Source organism: Echiichthys vipera (assembly GCF_963691815.1).
Source record: "Echiichthys vipera genome assembly, chromosome: 20".
In the NCBI taxonomy this organism is placed as follows: Eukaryota; Metazoa; Chordata; class Actinopteri; order Perciformes; family Trachinidae; genus Echiichthys; species Echiichthys vipera.
The window spans coordinates 9,149,928-9,171,017 of NC_139845.1; the positions used below are offsets into that span (position 1 = coordinate 9,149,928).

The window sequence follows — 21,090 nt, forward strand, 5'->3', positions numbered from 1 at the left end:
CGACCCACCAACATTTATCTATTCCCTGTAGAGAAAAATCAATGCCTGACAATGCATTTGTCCCCTGTGTTCAAGTCCCCCATTTTAATTCAAGTGTGGAAGTGGGGCTTCCATTATGATAAGTGTAGGTGGATGGAGGTGCACGGTTTTATAGGTCACTATGCCAACAGCCGCAGCTTCTCTGGAACTAGGCCAGTGGAATTGATTATAGAAGCAGAAGGTAAGATGAATTAAGGAGGTAAGGGAACAGTGATTGTATGCCACGTGAAATAGTGACCTCAGAAAAAGATTTGGACTGGAGAATGATTCCTTATTAGTCACTTAAAAAAAACAAATTTGAACAAATCAGAAGTAACACAGAATTAGTTTAATTTATTTAAAATGCAAATAACCTAATCTTAAACTATGGCGGTGTGTGAAATAACTCCCCAGTTACTAAGGTTGTGTCATCCATTTTATTTTATGTTTCAGATTTCTATGTGGCAAATTTATGCAGTATATGATGAAAATGGAGCCATGGTATTTTTATTGATGGCAAAATTACGGTTGTAATTTTTTTAATTGCATTTGCTCTACACCGTCAAGATGATGAGGAAGTGTCCGAGACCTCAGAAATTTACTGCTCGACATTGAGTAAACCATTGAATGTCCATTACATAAGAAATAGCGAGTGAGTGAACAAGGGGAAGATTTGTGACACAGCCATGTACAATTTAGTACCTTCAAAAATTCCAATTTCCAAAATTCTGGCACATTCTGCCCTAATATATACAGTAATATATGTACGCGAAAAGACAAGAAAAGCATTACGGAACATTCGCTAACGCATTTCATAAATGCAAACATTGCACTGATTGAGTCCAGGAACTTTCAATTTACTGTCACTATAGAGTAAAACTATTGAGTTGACTGTTATTCACAGAGGATTCAAATAGTTAATTACAGATTGAATATGTCATTTTACCTCATTCAAATGGTAGTTAGAATTTTGAATGGGAAGCAACAGCCCTGTTGCTCATTTTTACACAGTCAAGTTGTTACTAATAGCAGCAAATTAAGACCCCAGCCAAATAGAATTACTTGGCATGAATTCCTGTAGATGCAACAATGCTGTATCTGCAGCAGCGAGCTGAGATAGAGCAACATCTGTCTGGCCTTTTAAATCATATCGTCAGCCAGCACACACAGCTGTGATTTATGTATTGTTTGGCAAAGTCAGAGAACAGCGCTCAAGCCGTTTTTAATCAAGCTTTACATTTATCACCTTGGATTCAGGCGACTCAGGGAGGCCACCCCAATTACCCGACCACAGTCAAACGCTGCAATCAACAGTCAAGACCATACTTGTTGCAGAATTTGGACTAAATCATTGGCTGCTCATTTGTTATCTTGTAAATTGCTAGAGGTTGTTTACAAGTTCGATCCCACCGATGCAATGGATAAATGGATGGATGGATGGATGTAGGGTGTTAAAGTTGGCCACTGTTTCACTGATAAGAACTTGACGTGTGGGAAGGCCAATGATTTTAGAAACCATATAAAACTCTCCAGTGCTTCTGGATATTGGCTCATTTAAATGTGTTTCTCAATGTGAATGCTGTTTGGCACAGTACCATTCTAGGCATAATGGCATATTTATTAGGTGAGACATTTATAAAATACCCATGAATTTCACATTAAGAGCTCCTGTCCTAATGCATTAGGGAGAAACAAACCTTTTTCCAAAGACTTTTCTGGTGGTCTTTAAGGTGCTCATGGAGGTGTGAAGCTGAACTGAGCAGAGCTGCATGATCCCCAAACCTCAGTGTCAAGTGTTTTTCAGTATGATTGCATTTTTTTTAATAGTACAAATACTCTGAAGAGCAGGTCTGCTTAGAAGCTGCTGTGCTGTGAGGACAACAGTTACAAAGACTTCTTGTGTATCTATAGTTGTACATTAAGTTTCCATCATATAAAAACTCAATTACTCCCTAAGGTTTTTTTTAGGTGTTAGAGTTGACCCCTTCAAATCCCAACTTGGTCTTTCCTTTCACTGCGTCTAATATATTTATGCCCCGGGGAGAGTATAGCATTAGTTTTATTAGCCATTGATTTCCCTTAGCCTTTCACTGGTGCGGGCAGGAGATTCATCACAGCCTTTTATTGACACCATCACTCAGGGGACGCTGCGGTGGGCTTCTTTTAAGCTGAGCTGGCAGTGGTGGCATTGTTGTTAGATCACCTATATTTTGTGCGACCAGCTAATGGGAAGTGATCAATCAATCACTTAGATGGAGATAAAGACTCAGCAATCAATCTGCTGAAAAATAGATGAAGGAGTTGCACTCTCACTAATTGGGTTCATAATTTCTAATTAAGAAATGTTTGTGCAGGATATGATCAAATAGACAGACTAGTTTCCACATTTGTAAGGCATTGAACCACGTTTAATATCACTTGATCAGACACAATATTGAATGGCTCGTCGTTAAAGGGACAGTTTTCCTGCTGGAGAGAAGAGAAGATGGATTGTACTCACGGGCCTGTCCTTTGAGCATGGGGCTAGAGCCAGGAGGCAGTTAGATTAACTTAGCTTAACATAAAGACTGGTAGCAGGCAAACTTTTTGTTGTTGTACATTTCTGTTTATTTACAGATTAAACAAATGGCACAATGTGTTAATTATTGAGCTTAGAGTTGTGATTTGGCTTATTTGTGAACTTTGGACAGGCTTCCAGCCTTTTTAAGCTAAGCTAGCTTTAAGCTAAGCTAGCTTTATTCTTAATGGACAGGCATGAGAATGGTATCAATATTCTCAACTAGTTTTCATCCAGAAAGCAAAAAAGTATATTTCTCAAAAATTTCTAACTATTCTATCAATCTAAATATTAGATCCTCACACAACAAGTATATGCTACTGTACAAATGTTGCTTTGCATATTGAGGTTAGGTATTGGTCAATGGGCGTAAAAACAAAATTTGTTAACTAATCAACAGATGATTGCTCTTCTTGTGCCTGACAAGATAAACCTACCTATTATCATCCCAACTCATCCCTAATGGATGCGTCACTTTCAACACATTGGATTGGGGATCCACTATGGCCACTGTTTTTAACACGTGGACCACATAGTTAATGCTGTAAGTGTTATGTTTAGGCAACAAAACCACTTGGTTAGGGTTAGTAAAAGATCGTGGTTGGGGTTAAAATTAGTACCTTTGTTACGTTACGTTGTTACGTTGTTACTTCGTTACGTTATCACTTCGTTACGTTACTTTAGTTACACGCAGGACATGAACCACGGTCTCCTGGGTGGAAGTCCTGTGATTGTTTGACTCATCCACCACCCCAACCTCCTCTCTACGTGGACTTTTTGCTTTTACTTCTGAACCACTCTCTCTTAGTATCCAATATTGCCACAGATGGGTTTGCAATTGAAAGTCCAGTGCGTTTCATACAGCCGCTAAAGGCTGCCTTGTGCATGGTATCACCTTTCAAGGGGCGTGGCAAAGCATTGATATGTGATGCCTTAGAAATGAGAACAGTCTGGATGAATATTCAAATGGTTGTTCCGTCTGGGTTTTTGCTTCCTATGTTAAAACTGGCAATGACGTCCGATTTCATCTATCCACAGATGTTGAACCATGCCTATTTTCTTTAGATCTACAATATCTATCTGAAGCAGTCATGATATTTGGAAGTTCTAAAGTCGACAATCATTAATAACAGTTCAAAATACAGCACTGCGCTTCATCACTCCCCATTCACCAATTACTCTGGCTTCCAACAGCCACTCAGACGATGCTCTTCTAACTAATATCCTGAAAACAGAGCTTGTGGTTGAGACAATGTTTGAAACTCACTTGGATCATGAAAACGGACATGAATTATATTTATTTATCAATCAGTATGTATTTTTAAGTCATGGTGTATTTAATTGATGTTAAGCACAGGGAATTGACCTTGGCCTATTTTGGAGTTAGTTGTTCTGCTAATCAGGAAACCGGCTTCACAGGGGACATGAAAGCGAGTCCTTGGCCTGACAGAAGGGAGACAGCCAACTTCCTGACGCTTAGCTAAGACTGTTTCAGCCTCTTTGAAGCCGAGAGCCCCCGGAAGAAATCTGTTTCTCCTGATTGGTCGCTCGGACAGACTGAGGATGTAGAGGAGACTTTATCTTAATCAGGTATGAGTTGACCGTTGGGCTTGATGATGAAGCTAAAACAGCTGGACTTCAGTGATGAGGAGTAACTATCCAGAAGTGTGTTCTTTTGATCAAGGCAATTCAATTCATGAATATATTACTTGGTTGGACAAATATTGATGTGTGTAATCATCCTGGGTCTTTTATCAGGTTTTGCCTTTGGCTCTGTGAGCATCAAATGGAATAACTACAAATATTAACCTTTGCTGTTAGCTGCAGCTGTTTAGAAAAAAAATAACACAGTCTAAAGTAGACTGCTTTGTGTAGTTTGCTGCGTTTTCACACTCTCGGCATGAAGAGTTAAAATAAGTCCTTTTCATTCCAACAAACTTCTGGCTGATTATTCTGCACCCTTGGGAAAATGCTTCGAGCTGCAGGATGGGCTATTTTTAATCAATGAAACGATGGATCCAGTGAACTGAGCAGGAGAGATAAAATGTAGGTCAGTGGCTTGAATACAAAATAAGTTGCATTCTTTGTGTCTCAGGTTTATTTTATTTTAATATATGACATATATTTATATATATATATTTATATACTGTATATAAATATGTATCATCATTCATGAGTACCCAGCAGCAATTCATCACTGTTCCCACATTTCAAATGATGGAAAGAAACAAATAACTGCATCTGAGCTGGGCATAAAATATGTCAAATTAATGTCAAATTTCATCACCAGGCACCAGGAAAAGGGACGAGCCTCTGCAATAATGCTCTGACCATAAATCTGTCTTAACTAGGCCACTGGCAGTATGACAGAGTTGTATGAATGCTATCTGGACAATTATGAATTTTTCCTCTCCTCCCATATTCGTGCCAGTTTGGCGTGGGACTGAGTGTGGGAAAGCTGCGGTGGCACTTCTGGTCGGGGTATTGTTCTGCCAGTGGTGTCGCTGACGTATGATGTTTGAACACACCCGTAATGCTCACTTCCTGGCTCTTTCAGCCTACAGATATACAAACTAAACAGATTCAAAGAGTTGATATTAGTGTCTTTATGTATTGTACGTGCCTACAGCACAACGATTTAGGGAGAAGAAATTTAAACAGGAAACGTATCTTTATTAAACTAGGAAAGAATATTGATGGGGACCTAAATTCATGAAGCCAGGGCTCATCTCACTCTTTCATCTTCATCACCGTCTCCTCATTGCCTGCCATCATGCCGTGGCCACATACTGGCAGGAATATAGCAGCTAATAATTAGCCAATGAATGATTCACTCAGGCCTAGCCAGCAAGCCTAACGGTTTACCGCATGATCGTTCAACCTTGTACTGTGATTGATGGGTAGGTAAAAAAAAAAGAAAAAGAGATCATATCGCCAACTCCACATGTCCACGTGGTGCAGCACAATAGAGTCCCCACTGCAGTGACCATTGAGCTGAAATTGATAGGATTTTGTTCACTGGGAACAAAGCATGAACATTGTTTTTTTTTGCAACACCACATGATATTAGAACATTTCTTCATATAGATTACATACCGTGTCAATCTGCTGTAGTGTGGAGTCCTGAGCGCACATACACACAAGCTTTAAGTCAGATTAGTCATTGACCCCGACCCCTGTGCATGTCTCATAAACTCTATGCACTCTATGATCACTTTCTAATCCTGTAAGAATTGGATTAACACAGAGGTGATCTGGACCCTGACACCCACCCACACATACATCTCTCCATCTCTCTTTAATACACTGCCCCGTATCCCTCCCCTGCAACTGCTCTTGAGACAGATGATGATGAAATCAATAATTGGTAGTGGATGGGATGAGAGTGTTCTCTTCCAATGCAAATCATTTTGAGAACTCAGAAAAGTTTGATGTCTAAAATTAAAATCAGTAAACGATCAAGCATTCTGTTCTTGACTTAATCAGGATGTGCCATTGGAAGCATAATGGATGCTTTTTTTTTTTTTTTTTAGAGATTAGCATTGTTCAAGTAGGAAGAACAGATGGACTCTACTGATTGATGGATAGCTTTAAATGATGTATTTGCCATAATTTTTTTAGGGGTGTGAGAAAGTGGTGGTACCTTTGAGTATTGTGGTATTATATTTTGTGATACTGTATTGATTTTTAATGAATAGCTTGCACGCAAAGATTTGTGGCAGACAGTGTTTCATTGTTTGCTGTTTAAACCCCCGCCCACTAGATGGCAGTGTTCATAACTGAGCAGTTCTTATTGACCCCCATGTTAAACAGGCCGTTTTCACAGCATCATTAAACCTATTTAAGGCCTGGTACAAAAAAAACATTCTAGTCTGTATGTTTAGGTCATAACTCCATGACAACACTGAGAGGGGCTAGGCTAGACCAGGCTAGTTTTTATTTTATTCGAATTTAAAGTTTATGAATAATTAGGGGTGCGTCCTCTTGAGTGACAGCTAGTCGCTGGCCCTCACTTTGCCTCGGAGGTATACGTCATCCAGGTGGACGTATCTCACTCCCCCCAATGTCACATCAATGTCCTTTTTTGGGCAGTCTGACAGGGTGGCGACTCCCATAGGCGAGTGCAATTGGATCAAGTTGAGAGAACGAACCTCGACGTAGAGGCTCCGTACATTTTTTATACAGTCTATGTTAACAATGTATGCATTTGGCGATGTGTTATTTAAACTATGACGGATTTCCTAAAATTAGATTTAAAAAATTGCTTTGTTTACATTATCGCATTTTATCACAATATATTGAATCGTTGACAGAAGCTTGCAAGCACACAGCCCTATTATGGTGCCTGTTGTATTAGTCTGTTTTTTTGGGGGGGTCTAGAAAATGTACATTACAGTTTTCTAAAACCCAAAGTCACGTTGTCAGATGTCTTGTTTTGTCTGATCAACAGTGCAAGAATTAAATACATTTACTTTGCAGTGATATACGAAACAAGGAAGTTCTAACATTGGAGAAGCTGAAACCAAAGAATGTGTGGTGTTCTCACTTAAAATTTACTTTACTTGATTTATGGGTTTTTATTGGCGGTGATGTATTCACCCTCTGTCTGAAACGCTCCATTTTAGTGCCAGTCTCTTTGATACTTTCACAGTATTTGTAGATCACTTGCTTTATGATCAAAAAATACATGGAAATATCACTTTGTACACAATGGGACCTTTAATGTGTATGGCCCTGTAACTCTGCTTTTGAGAAGTGCTTTGTGACTCTTGTTTCTCTTTATTATTTAAGAACAAGACGGGTGTAAATACCTAGCGATCCAGGATAATTTCCCTCGTAGCAGCTCTGAAATCATACTGCTCTTTAGTGGCTCCACCTCAACACATTTTCCACTGTGCTGCTGTGATATGGATTTGTTTTGTCCCTTCAGGACGGAGGATTTCTCTCGGAGTTTTAATCAGCTGCATTCCTGTTACTCCTGCACAAAGCCAGCAGCAGCAGTGGTGTGTTAACTACAGCGGTGCACCAGCCCAAAATTAGCATTGTGTGAATACGCCTGTCTGCTGCAGCTCTCTATCTCTGTGCTTAATTAGCACTCAGATTGCTCAGTAAGGAGATTGAAATCTTGTCCAGACATGCGGCACTAAAAAAAGAACTTGGTACCACGGCAGACCAGTTCAGATGAGTTACATTATTAAGGGAGAGTAGATAGATTAAAAAAAAGATAAAGGAGCAGAAAGAATGAAGGTAATAAAGTGACAAGTTAGCTAAATAAGATGGATGGATGCAATGATATAACGTTCATCAATACTAGAAATCAAGATAAAAGAATGGGTGGGGGGAGGAAAGTTGGTGGACATAATGGTGGGTAAAGAAAAAAAGGAACAAAGAGGTGATGATAACCATTAAATAATGTCCAGCCCAGTATCCATTAACAGCACTGTTTTCATGATAACCGGCCAATCCATCTCATTATTGCCGTCTGGGAGCTGGAGGATGCACTCTAACAAAAGGTTGTAATTCAGCCTGTCCTGATTACATTAAGTGATGGCAGTTTATACTGCAGATGTTTATTAGAGTGGATCAGGCCCGCCGGTGCACATGCTGCAGACAGACAGGCTGGAGGAGAGCCCAAATATTTAAAACATACTCAAGTGCAGTGTTTTGCAATGCAGTTATTATCGCTGTTCTTTATATAGAGCACTCAAAAACATTTAAACTAAAGGTAGGTTTATTGAGTCGGACCACAGAGAGAGGGAGACAGTGATTAATGGACTTTAGTGCGGTGCGTCTTATCTGAAATCTATAAACTGAACAAGGATGCAAAAATGACTTGTTAGAGGATGCAGTGTGATTACATTTCCATAGTAAATATTAATACTTATCAGCAAAAGCTGTTTAGAATAGCCCGTATAGCTTACATTACTATATGTTCATATGTGTATGTTCAAATATGTCTGCTAGTATGTGGATAGCAGTTGTGTAGGGGCATATATTCACATAACCTGTATATAGCTTTGTGAATGGAGCCTTGTTTTATTCATCAGATTAAAAAAAAATCATACTGTGGTGCTCTTGACCACTAGGAGCTATGTGTATAGCAATTTTTTTACACGGACATGTGCAATGCAACCATTTCCGTCGCAGATTTTCTCACTGTTCGGCTGGTAACATGCAAAGAAACAAATGAATCCTGCAAACAAAGTCATTAAAGATAAAAACTAGCAAGCAATCAATGTAAAAAAAAACAAACGTAGAATACATAGAAACTGTAAACATTTAATTAAAAGAGTACCTGACAGATTAGGGTGTGCCAATTTTTTTTTTATAGCTCACAAAAGGGAGGGAATCTCTGCCGGGAGATTCTGCTCCACCTTAGCTGTATTTTTGGGAGATGCAGTCATTTCCATCCACCCATACTAAATCATTGAGTCATCTTTAAAAAAAAAAATCCTTCCTCTCTTTGTCCACATTTCCTCTTTTGGGACTGGTGTATGATAATAAGGAAACTAATAAATAAAAGCTTTTACTTCACTTAATCTGCGTACAGAAAACTGCCGTTGCTCCCTTTAATTTTGCACATTCAACGTTTATTTCCCTACTGTCCCTACAAGAGGCCTAGTGTGTGTCTGTAGGCAGCCACAGCACATGAAAAGGCAAATCACTGGTGGTGAGATCACCGTTTGGGAGGTGGTGGAGTGCCTCATTTGCATATTGAAAAGACACATACCCAAACACTGAAAGGCAGCCAATTTTCTTGTCACCCAAAAAGCAGTGGACAGGTGAAAGAAGACCTCACGCTATGACAAATGGACCTAAAAAAAAATCTGTCTTTTCAGCCCCTGATGGAAATCCCTCCAATTTTGCCTCCCCCGACAAAAAAAATGAAGAAAATTGAAAAGACCAGACCCGTCCTGTACTTTGAGGATTGTGAATAGAGTGCCCCGCAGCTTGCCTGCCTGCCCCACATACGGTGGCTGAATACAAAAGACCCCCCTCTGTAAGAGCAATCACTACGGGAGACCACTCTATCTGCATCGCTGCAGCGACAGGTCTCAATGAAGCCGTCAGCGCGGGCTCTGCTGTCACACACATGTGCACACACTCGCAAACACAAAGACAGGCACCTCGCATGTAGCTATTTATTCCTTTAGCCCATATAGGCACAAACACACACACACACTCAACCAGTACTTTGAATCCATTCCCAAACCCTCATGGCCAAAGCTTTCTTTTCATCCTCCAGTGCCGGGCAAAAACAGGGAGGGAGATGCGTGGTTGGTGCTGATTTGAATATTTAAATTATTTATCACCAGAGAGTATTGGGAGGGAACACAAGGGAGCTGGGCGAGGGTGAATGTTGCCATGTCTGAATTTGATAGTGTGCTCGTAATGCCCGAGGAAACACCGGTAAGTGGAAAAACATAACCACAAACGCAGATTTTGGTGAACATGTTATTTACTCCGTTTCAGTAATGAATCAACACATCTATGAATTCTGAAGATGGATTCAGTGTAGTAATGTGATATTGACTCTCAGGATGTTAATGTAAATACCGCATCAATAAAACCTTCAGTGTTAATTCTTGCATTTCAATATATGTCTATTGCTTTTCTATTGAGTCCTACCCACCATCATATCATACTCGGCACTGTAGTGGGACGGTTAACCTTTTTTATGACTAATGGCTCACTGTGGAACTACACTTTAATAAAAAAGGTTTGTAAACTGGATGACATAATGCATGAGGTCCTTTGGTTCCACTTCCACCAGCCTGAGAAACACACACTTGCCTTTCCTGGACGGAGAACAATCCCGGGAAATGAAGGAATTTACGATAGCTCACGCGATGACAGGGCTGTTGCAGGAAAACGAAACATTGGAATTAGGATTAACACATTCTCGCTTTGACACCGGATTCATTCATTGCTTTTTTCCCCCCTCATTGTCAGTCCCGCCTTTTTATAGTTCCTGCTCTCATGCTGGGTACAGGCTGGCGGCTCCATCTCTCTGTCCCTCTTCTTTATGCACTCAGCACTAAGTTACAATCTCTAGACAAAGGAAGTCCCCGGCTGGCCCCCTGTCGCTGTCCTTTTTCCCCTTTCTGGTGCGCCATGCACAAGCACAGAAACAGCACTGATCCTAATCATGTCCTGAGAAAGGAGAGTGACATTAGTCCAGCGTGATCACATTTGGGAAAGTTTATGACATTAATTCTCAAATAACCATACGTCCTCATGTTGCAACATGCAAATGCCAAAAGTCAGCATGTTTTGTGGTTTTCCTCAACGGTTTTCCTTGTAGTTTTGGTTTCTCTTATAATGAATCATTTTTTACATTCACTAGATGTTGTACACTAGGTGTGAAATAAGATTGTCTTTGTTTGCTCCAGTACTTTTCAAGAGGGGGTCTTAAAGAGACCAGTGCACAATTAGAGAGTTTCAGACAGAAGGTAAATACAGGTATATTCAGGCAGACAGACAATATGAGAAAAAGGTGTTTTTGAACACTGAAGCATGTATTCTTCTCTACTTTGTGTTTCATAAATTCTGCAAGGGCCCTTATACACCTTGTTTAATATGATGGGTATTGTTTTTGGCTTCAAGGGTCTAACTGTTGTCCCCTCCCTGGGGTAGAGGCTTACAGTAAGCACATCAAATACTTTCAATCCCCTTTTTTTCACCCCAAATTTTCAAATAATACAACAATAGAGTTAGATCAGATGGGGCTGGGAAGCCTGACACCTGATAGACATGGATGGTCAGTCCACAGTCCAATTGTAGAACTTAACTGACAAATGAAAAATACACTTCCTCTCAGAGTGTCTATGTAAGCGCTGTCTTTGATATCAGATTTAAAAAAATATTTTATCTTGTGGGGGATTCTCCAATTTGACTCTGAGTTGTTGTAGCTACCATCCATCACTCCTAATCCCTGTGGTGAACCTCATTTGTTGCAGTCTGTGAGTGTACATGAATGAAGCTCGTGTCCCCAGTAATGATCCGCTAATTATGAGAATCCACAGCAGCCTCGGGGGTCTGAAACAACCTGTGTGTGTGTGTCTGTGTGTGTGTGTCATATATACATGCTGTGTCTGTGTGAGAGAGCAACAATGCACACATATGTGTATTTAATCACACCCTCTGTGGCCTGGTTACTTTTTTGCGTCAATTAAATTTCACTTCTAACTGAATCATCGACAATGTGGAAAACATTATTTATATGAGCCCAGGCTGTACATTCATTGTGTTCAACACCAGTCTTTTGAAAACAATTGATTTATTCAAAGTCACATTAGTTGGTTAGTTTAAAAATATAATGCTTTTTATTTGAATTGTCCCCCAAAATATATATAACACTTCAACCTGCTTTATAATGAAAAAAGACAAGGTATCTCACTTTTTACATTCTGGAACCTTTAAAACGGAAAAAAATAACGACATTGATATATTTTATTATTCATTATGTATGTCTTTTCTTCTCCTTTAGCCGAGCAATCAAGACCAACCAGGACCTTCTTCCTGAGACTCCGTGGGCCAACATCCTGTATGATGACTTCTGGGGCACCCTGCTCACTCACAGCGGCAGCCACAAGTCCTACCGTCCACTCTGTACCCTCTCCTTCCGCCTCAACTACACCTTGCATGGCCTGCGTCCCTGGGGCTACCACCTGCTGAACGTGGTGCTCCATGGGCTGGTCACCGCCTTCTTCACGGCCTTCAGTCGCCCCCTTCTCGGCGGAGGACTGTGGAGCCTGCTTGCTGGCCTTCTATTTGCTTCCCATCCGGTTCACACTGAAGCGGTCTCTGGCGTGGTTGGGAGGGCGGACGTTGGCGCTGCATTGTTTTTTTTGCTCTCTCTTCTCTGCTATGTGAGACACTGTGGACTTCGTAGGGATCCACGTGGGACTTTTCAGACTAAGCGATGTGGTGGCAGCTCAGACACCTGGTGCTGGGGCTGGATGCTGTGCAGCCTGTGGTGTGCAGCAGCCAGTATGCTGTGGAAGGAGCAGGGGGTGACCGTGCTGGCCGTGTCGGCTGTGTATGACCTCTTCGTATTCCAAAGACTCCGGTTTCGCCAGGCACTTCTCCTCCTGCTTGGAAAGGTAAATGAATGCTGCCACAGGGGCCGGGGTGTTTACTGGCTCTTGGCATCTCTACCAGTTTCCTCTTCCGTCCCTCAGAGGCATACCTCATCCAGCCAGCTGTTAATGGTTCCTGTAAGGTGGATTAAGTTTTGTGTGTGCAAGCTGTTTACTTTTCATTCGGAGTGTAATTAGGAAAGCTGTTTGCCGGTGCAATACCGCACAGTTGGTGCATGAAAAGTAAACTATTCTCATTTGTCATCTGCTAAACAGGAAGAAACTCTATGCACAGGGGAAGTTTTCCACTTCCTAGAAAAGGCTGCCATGAACTTGTGTTTGCTGCACTAAATAGATGGACATTAATGCAATTTAGATTAGAATCTCAGCCTCAGTGTTTGTGTTGGGGGGAAAAGAGCAGTTGCACAGGAAAAGGCTATTTTTGGGGTGAGTTGTTTTTACAATTTAAGGTGACAAAAGGTATGTGCAGAGAAACAATAACTCGTCCTACTTTGCTAAATGATTTGTTCCACTTATTGAGCAAGCTGTCCACACACACGCACACACGTACACGCGAACGCACCATGGCTGCGGTTGAATAGTCCAAAAAATTACATCCTATGATATTTTCCATCAAGGTGAAGGAACGCGCTTATGAAAAGACATAGATGTGAAGGAGAATTCATCTGCTTTTTTACTATGAAAAATTGATGCTGGTCTACCGTGGTCAAACTACAATGTTCCACAGATGGACTACTAAAAGTGCATCTCTGATACTTCGCCATGTGCATTTTACCATGTTGTACCCTGGGTACATGGAAAACCCAGTGAAAGATATTACCTCATTACCACAGTTGGAATTAAAATAAACAAAAAAGGAATACTGGCTACCAATCATACAAGTAAAACAAAATGGTTGTTGCATTGAGAATGGTTACTCTACGATCATGGTCCACTCACATGTATCCGCATGAATCCCAATTCATGTGATTTTATGAAAATAATCGTTAAATTTATGAAAGTCACTTTGAATGCTTCTGCTGCAATTGTGGCAAGACAGTATCTCCTTTCCTTTTGTAAAGAAAGGAAGCATTGAAGACACATTAGCATTCAGAGAATTTCACCAGCTCTTATCATGGCTGCCACATAGATACTTCCAGGTCATTTCACTCAGTTAGGAACCATCCTAAGCAAAACAGACTATATGACTATACTCCCATAATTCCTCTGTAGAAAAAAGAAAATTTCCCCTTCAAACTCAAGTTATCTGAGGAGGACAACCTTGGCGCAGTGACTCATCTGATTCTGGGGATCAGTGTTTCACTGGAAAAGCTCCTCTCATAGGCCTACTACATTTGATTAGAGAAATGGCTCCTTAGCCAACATGATGGCCCCCATAAAATGCGTTACTAGCATAATAAAAAGTCCCCTTGGGTTTACTGAGCAAGGACGGTCTGGATCTCAGTGGTGTCTCCGTGCATGGGAATCTTCCTATTGTTGTTTCTTCTCTTCTGTTTGTTGCAGGGTTTGTGATGTTACCTTGTATAATACATCACAAATGTCTTATGGAACTTTCTGGCCTAGACAAACTGCAGTCTATTACAACCATGAGCATGACTTTTTATTTACACAGCCAGCCCCCAGATGAAAACATGTTCTAACTTTGAGTGTGTAAGGCTTTACCGTACCTGTGGGGCAGCTTCTCCAGTAGTAGTTTCTGGCAGAATGATAACCCACGACTGTTATTGGAGAGCCTGCGGTGAGCGGCCCAGAGAGAAAGGGGGGCTGAAAGACGGAGTTATGATGTTTTTTTTTCTCAGTGCTCGGCAGAAGTGACTCATGTATGTGTGCTTTCACGACTGCTAGATCACAAAACATCACGTCTTTCAAATTGTACCCAGTCTTTTATTAAAAGCTGCTAAATCACGTTTGAATAGTATAATGTTCATGTTATTATGAAAACCAGAGACTAGAAAGAGAGAGAACGTATGAGTACAAAAGAAAAAGAAAAACTTTTTTGAATTTGCCAACTAGGGGAGGTTAACAGAAAATATTTTTGAACGGTTAGGCATGCCAGTTAATTTGCATACACACCCTGCTTCACTGGCTAGCATTCTGCAGTAAAAAGTGTGCTAATAAAGCTCAGTGTCGGACCAATTCTCTCCAGGAAGGCAACAAATGCTACCCTTCAATTTAAATAGTAGTAGTACTAGCACTACGCTGTACCACATAAAGAACAATCAGCCAGCTGCCATGTTTGAGAAGGTTCACATTGCTGTTAGCAAGGGCGGAGAAAGTGTGATGCACGCCATTTGAGACCAATATGCTGCCATTCAGTGTGGTAGAGGGCGAGCGATTTAAGGAGCTAGCTTGGTACCTCAAGCCAGAGTACGTTCTGTCATCTAGAAGCTAATGTGACTAAATGCATTAACACTGAGGTAAAGAAGGATGAGCTACAAGTCAAGCTAGCCAGGGCAATATAGGTCTATATTCTGACACCATCTCAATTTAAAATATGAAAAACGAAGAAATATTAGAAAAAAAGGCATTCACGTTTTTCACCTGCCCCTGTATTAACAAAGACAGTAGCGACAGAGCCTCAGAAAAGTAACCACAACCTGAAAGGTATTTGCCACCACTTGGTCCACACTGTTGCATTATGGTCTCAAAGATTTCATCACCCTCAGTGCTTGTCAGATTCCTTTATGAAAAATCCAATTTCCCCGTGTATTTATCACCCAGGAGAGCTGGGATATCTTTAGCAGCTTCCACCCCGCCGCCCAGACAAATTAGCTCTGGCCAGCATCCCTGTGCCAGCCCATCAGCTTCTGGTGCCAACTCCCCAGCGCCCCACCGCCGCCTACAGCACATCTGGATCGTTTATCACTCTGGCAATGCCCTCCTCTATCGCCCCGGTCACGGTTATCTTGGCGGGGAGCTCGTTATGTGCCGGGGCCAGCAACGGGGGCAATTGTTTCCTCGATCATGAGCCAGACGTCTCGGGACGCATGGGAACACAAAAGGGACAGGGATACAGAGAGAGAGAGAGAATAAGCGAGGGAGAGGGAAACTATGCCCTCACTTCCTTTCTTTTATCTGTTCTTGGTTTTTGCCTCACCTACTGTGCACTAAAAGCACTTTGGGAATGGACGACATGGCGTCTACTGTGCCACGTCCTGCCGTAGTCAGTAGCCACTGAATTTGACGGTAGTCTGAGAGGTTGCAGACATTCTTGGTGGAGAACAATGCGGCATGCGCTATTTTTCATTCAATCAAAAATGTTCCATTTCTTCTACAGCGAAGCAAAAGATTGAAAAATCCTCCACATCACATTATCTGACCACTGCCTCACAGCAGCCACAAACAATAAAGAAATGCAAATCAGCTGCAGTGTAGCGGAGGAGACAGATGCGCTTCGGCCAGCACTCCATTTCTCATCCTATTAACTCCCTAATCAGACTGAGATGAGATTTGAAATGAGACGAGGTAGGGCGGCAGGAGAGTTACAAAGTGATGGACACGAAAGGAAGGTGTGGTGTTAGCACTGCAGCCTATTAATGAGACTTACGTGCCAGGATCATAACAACATAATGTCTTTGTTCTTCCCACCCTCAGTTTGTCAATGGCTAAAACAAACAGGTTGATGAATGAGGCTCCAGGCTTTAGAGGGGTCCAGGGAAATTGTTTTGTTTAGTATTAGGGAAAGCCTGAGGTGAACTGTGAAACTTTGGCAGGCAGAGTAGATTTCATTCAACGGTGTTTGTTTAAATGTTGATTTACTTGACTGAATAACAAAGACTTATACCCAGTGATTATACCCTGTGTTAACAGCTCTAAATCAAGAACTTTAATGCAGTTCCTCAAATATAAATAAGAAATTAGACGTGATGACTTTATCTCAATTTTCCAAATCCTATGTATTCTACAAGATTCTTCAAAAATACTTCACTGTGTGCACCTGCAGTCAAATGAAAGATGACAGATTTTTTTACTTGAGGCCCACAGCATTTTATTGTGTTCTAAAGTGTGACGGACTCCTCCTACTCATTTGTCTCAATGAGCGCCGCAGGCCCGCAAATTATGTTCAGTGTAACCGGCTGACGGCTGAGGGATGTTGTGTCAATTATCTCGTAGAAGCATTCAGCTGTGAAAAGATGCCCTCTGTTGCAACTTCTGCTGCATGCTCTTTATTTAACTTGCATTGATGGCTTCACAGGGATGCCAAAAGTAGGGCATGTTGAACATTTTTTGGCAAAAGCATTTCCTTATCCATATTCATGTTTTACACAAAAAAAGTTGGATTTAAGAAACAATATTAACTGAAAATTTTTGTTTTAAATTAATTCAACTTACACAAGACATTTGATGTAATGTGTGTGTTGATGGGCCCATGAATCACCTAAACATGCGAATAAAGAACTAACCTGTTTGTATGTTGTACTTGGAACATGCATTCAACATGCTCATAGTTATCTCCAATAGCACTAGTGAATTCATGAAAGACTTTCAAGTCACTACAATAAAGCCAACACAGCTAAATCAGGTGCAAAGCATTGTATCAAGATCATCAAGGATCCCTATTAAGCCCCCCGTTTTACACTGATGTCAAACAGGAAGCTCTTTTAATGTCAGGTTGATACCGCCGGCACCCCTTGCTTTTATCAGCTGTCTTGGTGGACAGCATGCGTGGCTTCAACCTGTGACCAGTCTCATTACAGGTTTCTGTGCCACCAGCAGCAAAGCTTTCACGGAGAGAACTTTGGGGGTAATTAGGTATATCTATCAAAGTCAGCCCTTTCAATGCCAGCCATGCTGCTGTCTGATGACTTGGGTGAGTTGTGCCGAGTCAGCAGAATCCAGTACACATTAGAGCTGGAAAAAGAACTGGATGCATGCCTCATTGTACCGTTCACCACAATTCAAATCAAATCAAATCTGAGGCACTGGTGGATGTGTGTGGATGTGAGTGTCCAAGGCCTTTCCATGCACATGTCACCGTGAAGAAATTGCTCCACATTGCTGTGATGTAGCTCTCATATCAACTTTAACGCAAGAAATATACTTTATCATGTTTAAATCTTTTTAAAAATAGCTCGAAATATGGCTGGCATTGTAATTATTTTTGTCTTTTTCTATATTTTGGAATTATTTCATCGAGTTTCCTCTAAAATAGCTTTTGGAGGAGAACATGAACAAGTAGTAGAAGTCCGATGCACCATCAGCCCAGTATGCGGGACAAAGTTATGAGTGGTTTAAATGGGACATGAGTTTAACAAGAAAAGTCTGGAAGATTGATCCCCTGCTGTCTTGAGTCAGTTCACAGCAGCCTTAAACAGTGCACGTATAAAGTCAGCCGTATCCCGCTGTTTCTTTAGGCATGTTTTAAAATCTCTGCACGCTACTGTGTCAACAGGCAGACCACACACTTCTAGGATTAAAGAAAACAAGCGCTAATAATGAATGGCACTGTTAAAACCTGATGGTTCGGGAGCTAAATAGCCTACTCTATGTTGATGTGCGGAGAGAGACGCAGAGAGAGACGTGGAGAGAAGGGTTAATTCAAGAGAGAAAGTTTATAATAAACTGAAAGAGAATAAAATGAAGCAGAGGGAAAACCACTGAAATTGATGTTGAATTTCCAAATGAGGATCCAAAGTGGAGGAGATGTGTGGAAGGTTCAAAGGCTTGGAGCGAGTGTGATTTTACATTTGACAGTTGGCTGAGGAGTATGCCAGCCTCCCTCCATGGATACACACAGATCATATGAAGGCTAATCAATCACAGCTAGGACATGTTCCCAGGAAAGCTGAAAACAGACGAAAAGTGAAAGTAAATACAATAAGTAACCCCCTGCAGGGTCTAAATTTACCTGCCAAATGCGGTTAAATTGTTGGCAGCGGTTGGTAAAATCATCAGGAATTCTGCCACTTTGGCAGACAGGCAAAACACACAACAGCAAAAAAAAAAAGTTTAATAAGATTAGTGTACGATTGGACAGAGCTACACATTTGAAAGTAATTTACAAGCGCTATTTTAAAAGAAACATTATTGGCCGTATTTTATTGGTTTTGATTGACGTCAAAGTTAACAAATTTTTAACCAATAACCATCAAAAAGAAAGATGTGCACTCAGAAATCAAATTTGTCTGAAGGAATACCTCAGTGTGTGTGTGTGTGTGTGTGTGTGTGTGTGTGTGTGTGTGTGGCTGAGTGTGTGAGAGAGAGAGATGGTGGATGAGCTCAGAAATGACAGCTGTTAGGAATAGCAGAGAGGAAATTAACATAACTCTTAAATGCACGTGCATGTGTACAGTACATTCACATTCCCAAAAAGTAGGGCTCCCCCAAAAGCCATTTCAAAGGATTTTCTCGATGATACACTTTGGCCAGAGTTTTATTGATGGTTGATCCAAACACCTGCCAGGTATATTTGAATATTTTTTAATGAGGCTTTCTCAGTTGGTTCTGTGTAACAAACCATTTGATAACTTATAAAGAGGTAAAATAGCCTCAAATATGGGGAAAACGCTGAATTTATTTTCATTTTCTGGTTAAAGCCAAGGGGTAAACTCAACTGTGGTGGAATTAGTCTGATGTGTTTTACTTACAAAGACATACAGGCCTTTCTTGTTGCAGTAGTTTGGCTTGTCAAACACAGATGTGACTCATAACCTTAATTAGGTCTGTGCTGGTGCGAGCTTACAGGAACACTTGAACATGGCCATCGTTAATTTGATTAGTTACACCTGTGCTTGTGTTGCCAGGATTCAAAGTGTGCGCCATGAGAAGGATTCAAGAAATGTCTAGAGTTTAGATGGGTTTTCCAAGTTAATTCCCAGAGCAGATACCCCAAATTGGAGGAATTAAGCCACTGTTTTTAACTTAAAATGTGTGTACAAATTAGAAGAAATTATCAAAATCTCATTTTAGGGGCTCTATTAGTCAATATAGTGCCCTGCTGATATTTCTCTAACCATAGAATGACAGGGTAAGCTGGAATTGTTTGGAAAAACAGTGGAGAGGCTAAAGTGCTTTTTAGAGCAATTAAAGGGTGTAATTGAGTATGGAGAGTGAGAGGGTTGTTGGGTTATTGAAGATCTAATTTCAACTGACCACAGAAGAGTCTACTAAGTGGAAGGTCATATCGCACCGGAGCGTCACAGGAAATAAAACCAGCAATCCTTCCACTTTATGCCTGCTTCATCAACTTGTTGCTTCTAAAATCACACTAATAAAAAAGCTTGTGTTCGGTCGGCTGGAAAAAAACCCTACGTTTATTTGCCGCTGAGTTTGCATGATGAAGGTTTGCATCATGAAGGTTGCAGGAACAGCCTCTGCTCCAGTTTGAGTTGTGTGATTGATCGGGAAGCCAATTAAGGAACGATTTAGAAATAGACAAGGCAGCGAAGAGTAAAATGAAGCTCATTCACCTAAATGCCACAAATGACTCTCTTGCGGGAATTTGCCTATCTTCTGATAACAAGCAGAATTGGATTTCGTCGACAGTTTCCTCCCTTGACAGGCAATATGGGCTCATCCATCAATAAGCATGCCCTTCTTTTTCTGTAAAAGGCTCTCTTATCCTTTGTGTACTGCCTTTCAGCATCAAAATCAATATCCAATTTTTATCTCTTTCACTTCGTCATTGCTCGTGAGAAATGTTGAACTCCTTGAACTGGCCCTTTTCCATCTTAATATCGACAAAAGGCTTTGCGGAACTAACAGTGCCTTCACCTCTCCCCTCAGTTAACCTCTTGAAGGAACATGCTTTTACATTTCAGATGTGGAGGGATCAGCTAGAGCCAGTAGGTCACGCGAGTCAATGCTAAACAGCTTATTCTAATCCTAACACGGGTTTGTTATGGATAACTTGTGTTTTCCATCATGGTTCCTGAAAGCAGGCACAAGCTTACTCAAGCGTGCTCATTGTAAGATAGGGAATATTTCCCTCAAAAGTTTATTCATGAGACAAATAAAAGCGTGTTCTTTGCGCTCTGTATAGCTATTATCTTCCTATTGTGCCATTAAATTACAGCGGATTTTTACAAGAGAGTCTAAATTGTTGCTGTAGAAGAATAAAGTCACTTAAGAGATAAAAAGAAAAGTAGGGCTACACTGGATCAACACTTTGACTTATAGAGGCTCTGATGATGATTATCAGTTACATCAAAGCCAACAATGATAATGCTAATGATAAATACTATCACTACTAATATGTAAACTTCTCTTGTCTTGCCATATGATACCAAAGAGTGTAAACAGCATTCACATGATGAAAGCATGCACTTGTGTGCGCACAGCTCTCATTCCCCCCGGACTGGTTCAAGCAGAGTTCATATTACATATCAGTAGTGCTCTGAGACAATAAATGGGCTCAGAATTTAAGAAGTGAGCAGCTTCTCTGTGCTTATCACTCATGATGTTATGGAGTAT

At 40.9% G+C, this 21,090-nt stretch overlaps 1 protein-coding gene across 1 annotated transcript in view; it reads left to right on the plus strand.

The window, feature by feature from the left end:
* Window positions 1-21,090, plus strand: part of LOC310962433 (protein O-mannosyl-transferase TMTC2-like) — a 59,112-nt gene that overhangs the window by 15,394 nt on the left and 22,628 nt on the right. The window contains exon 2 of the mRNA XM_083934898.1: window positions 12,066-12,681. Within this exon, the coding sequence (XP_083791024.1) occupies window positions 12,066-12,681 (616 nt within the window). The remainder of the gene's footprint in view (window positions 1-12,065; window positions 12,682-21,090) is intronic.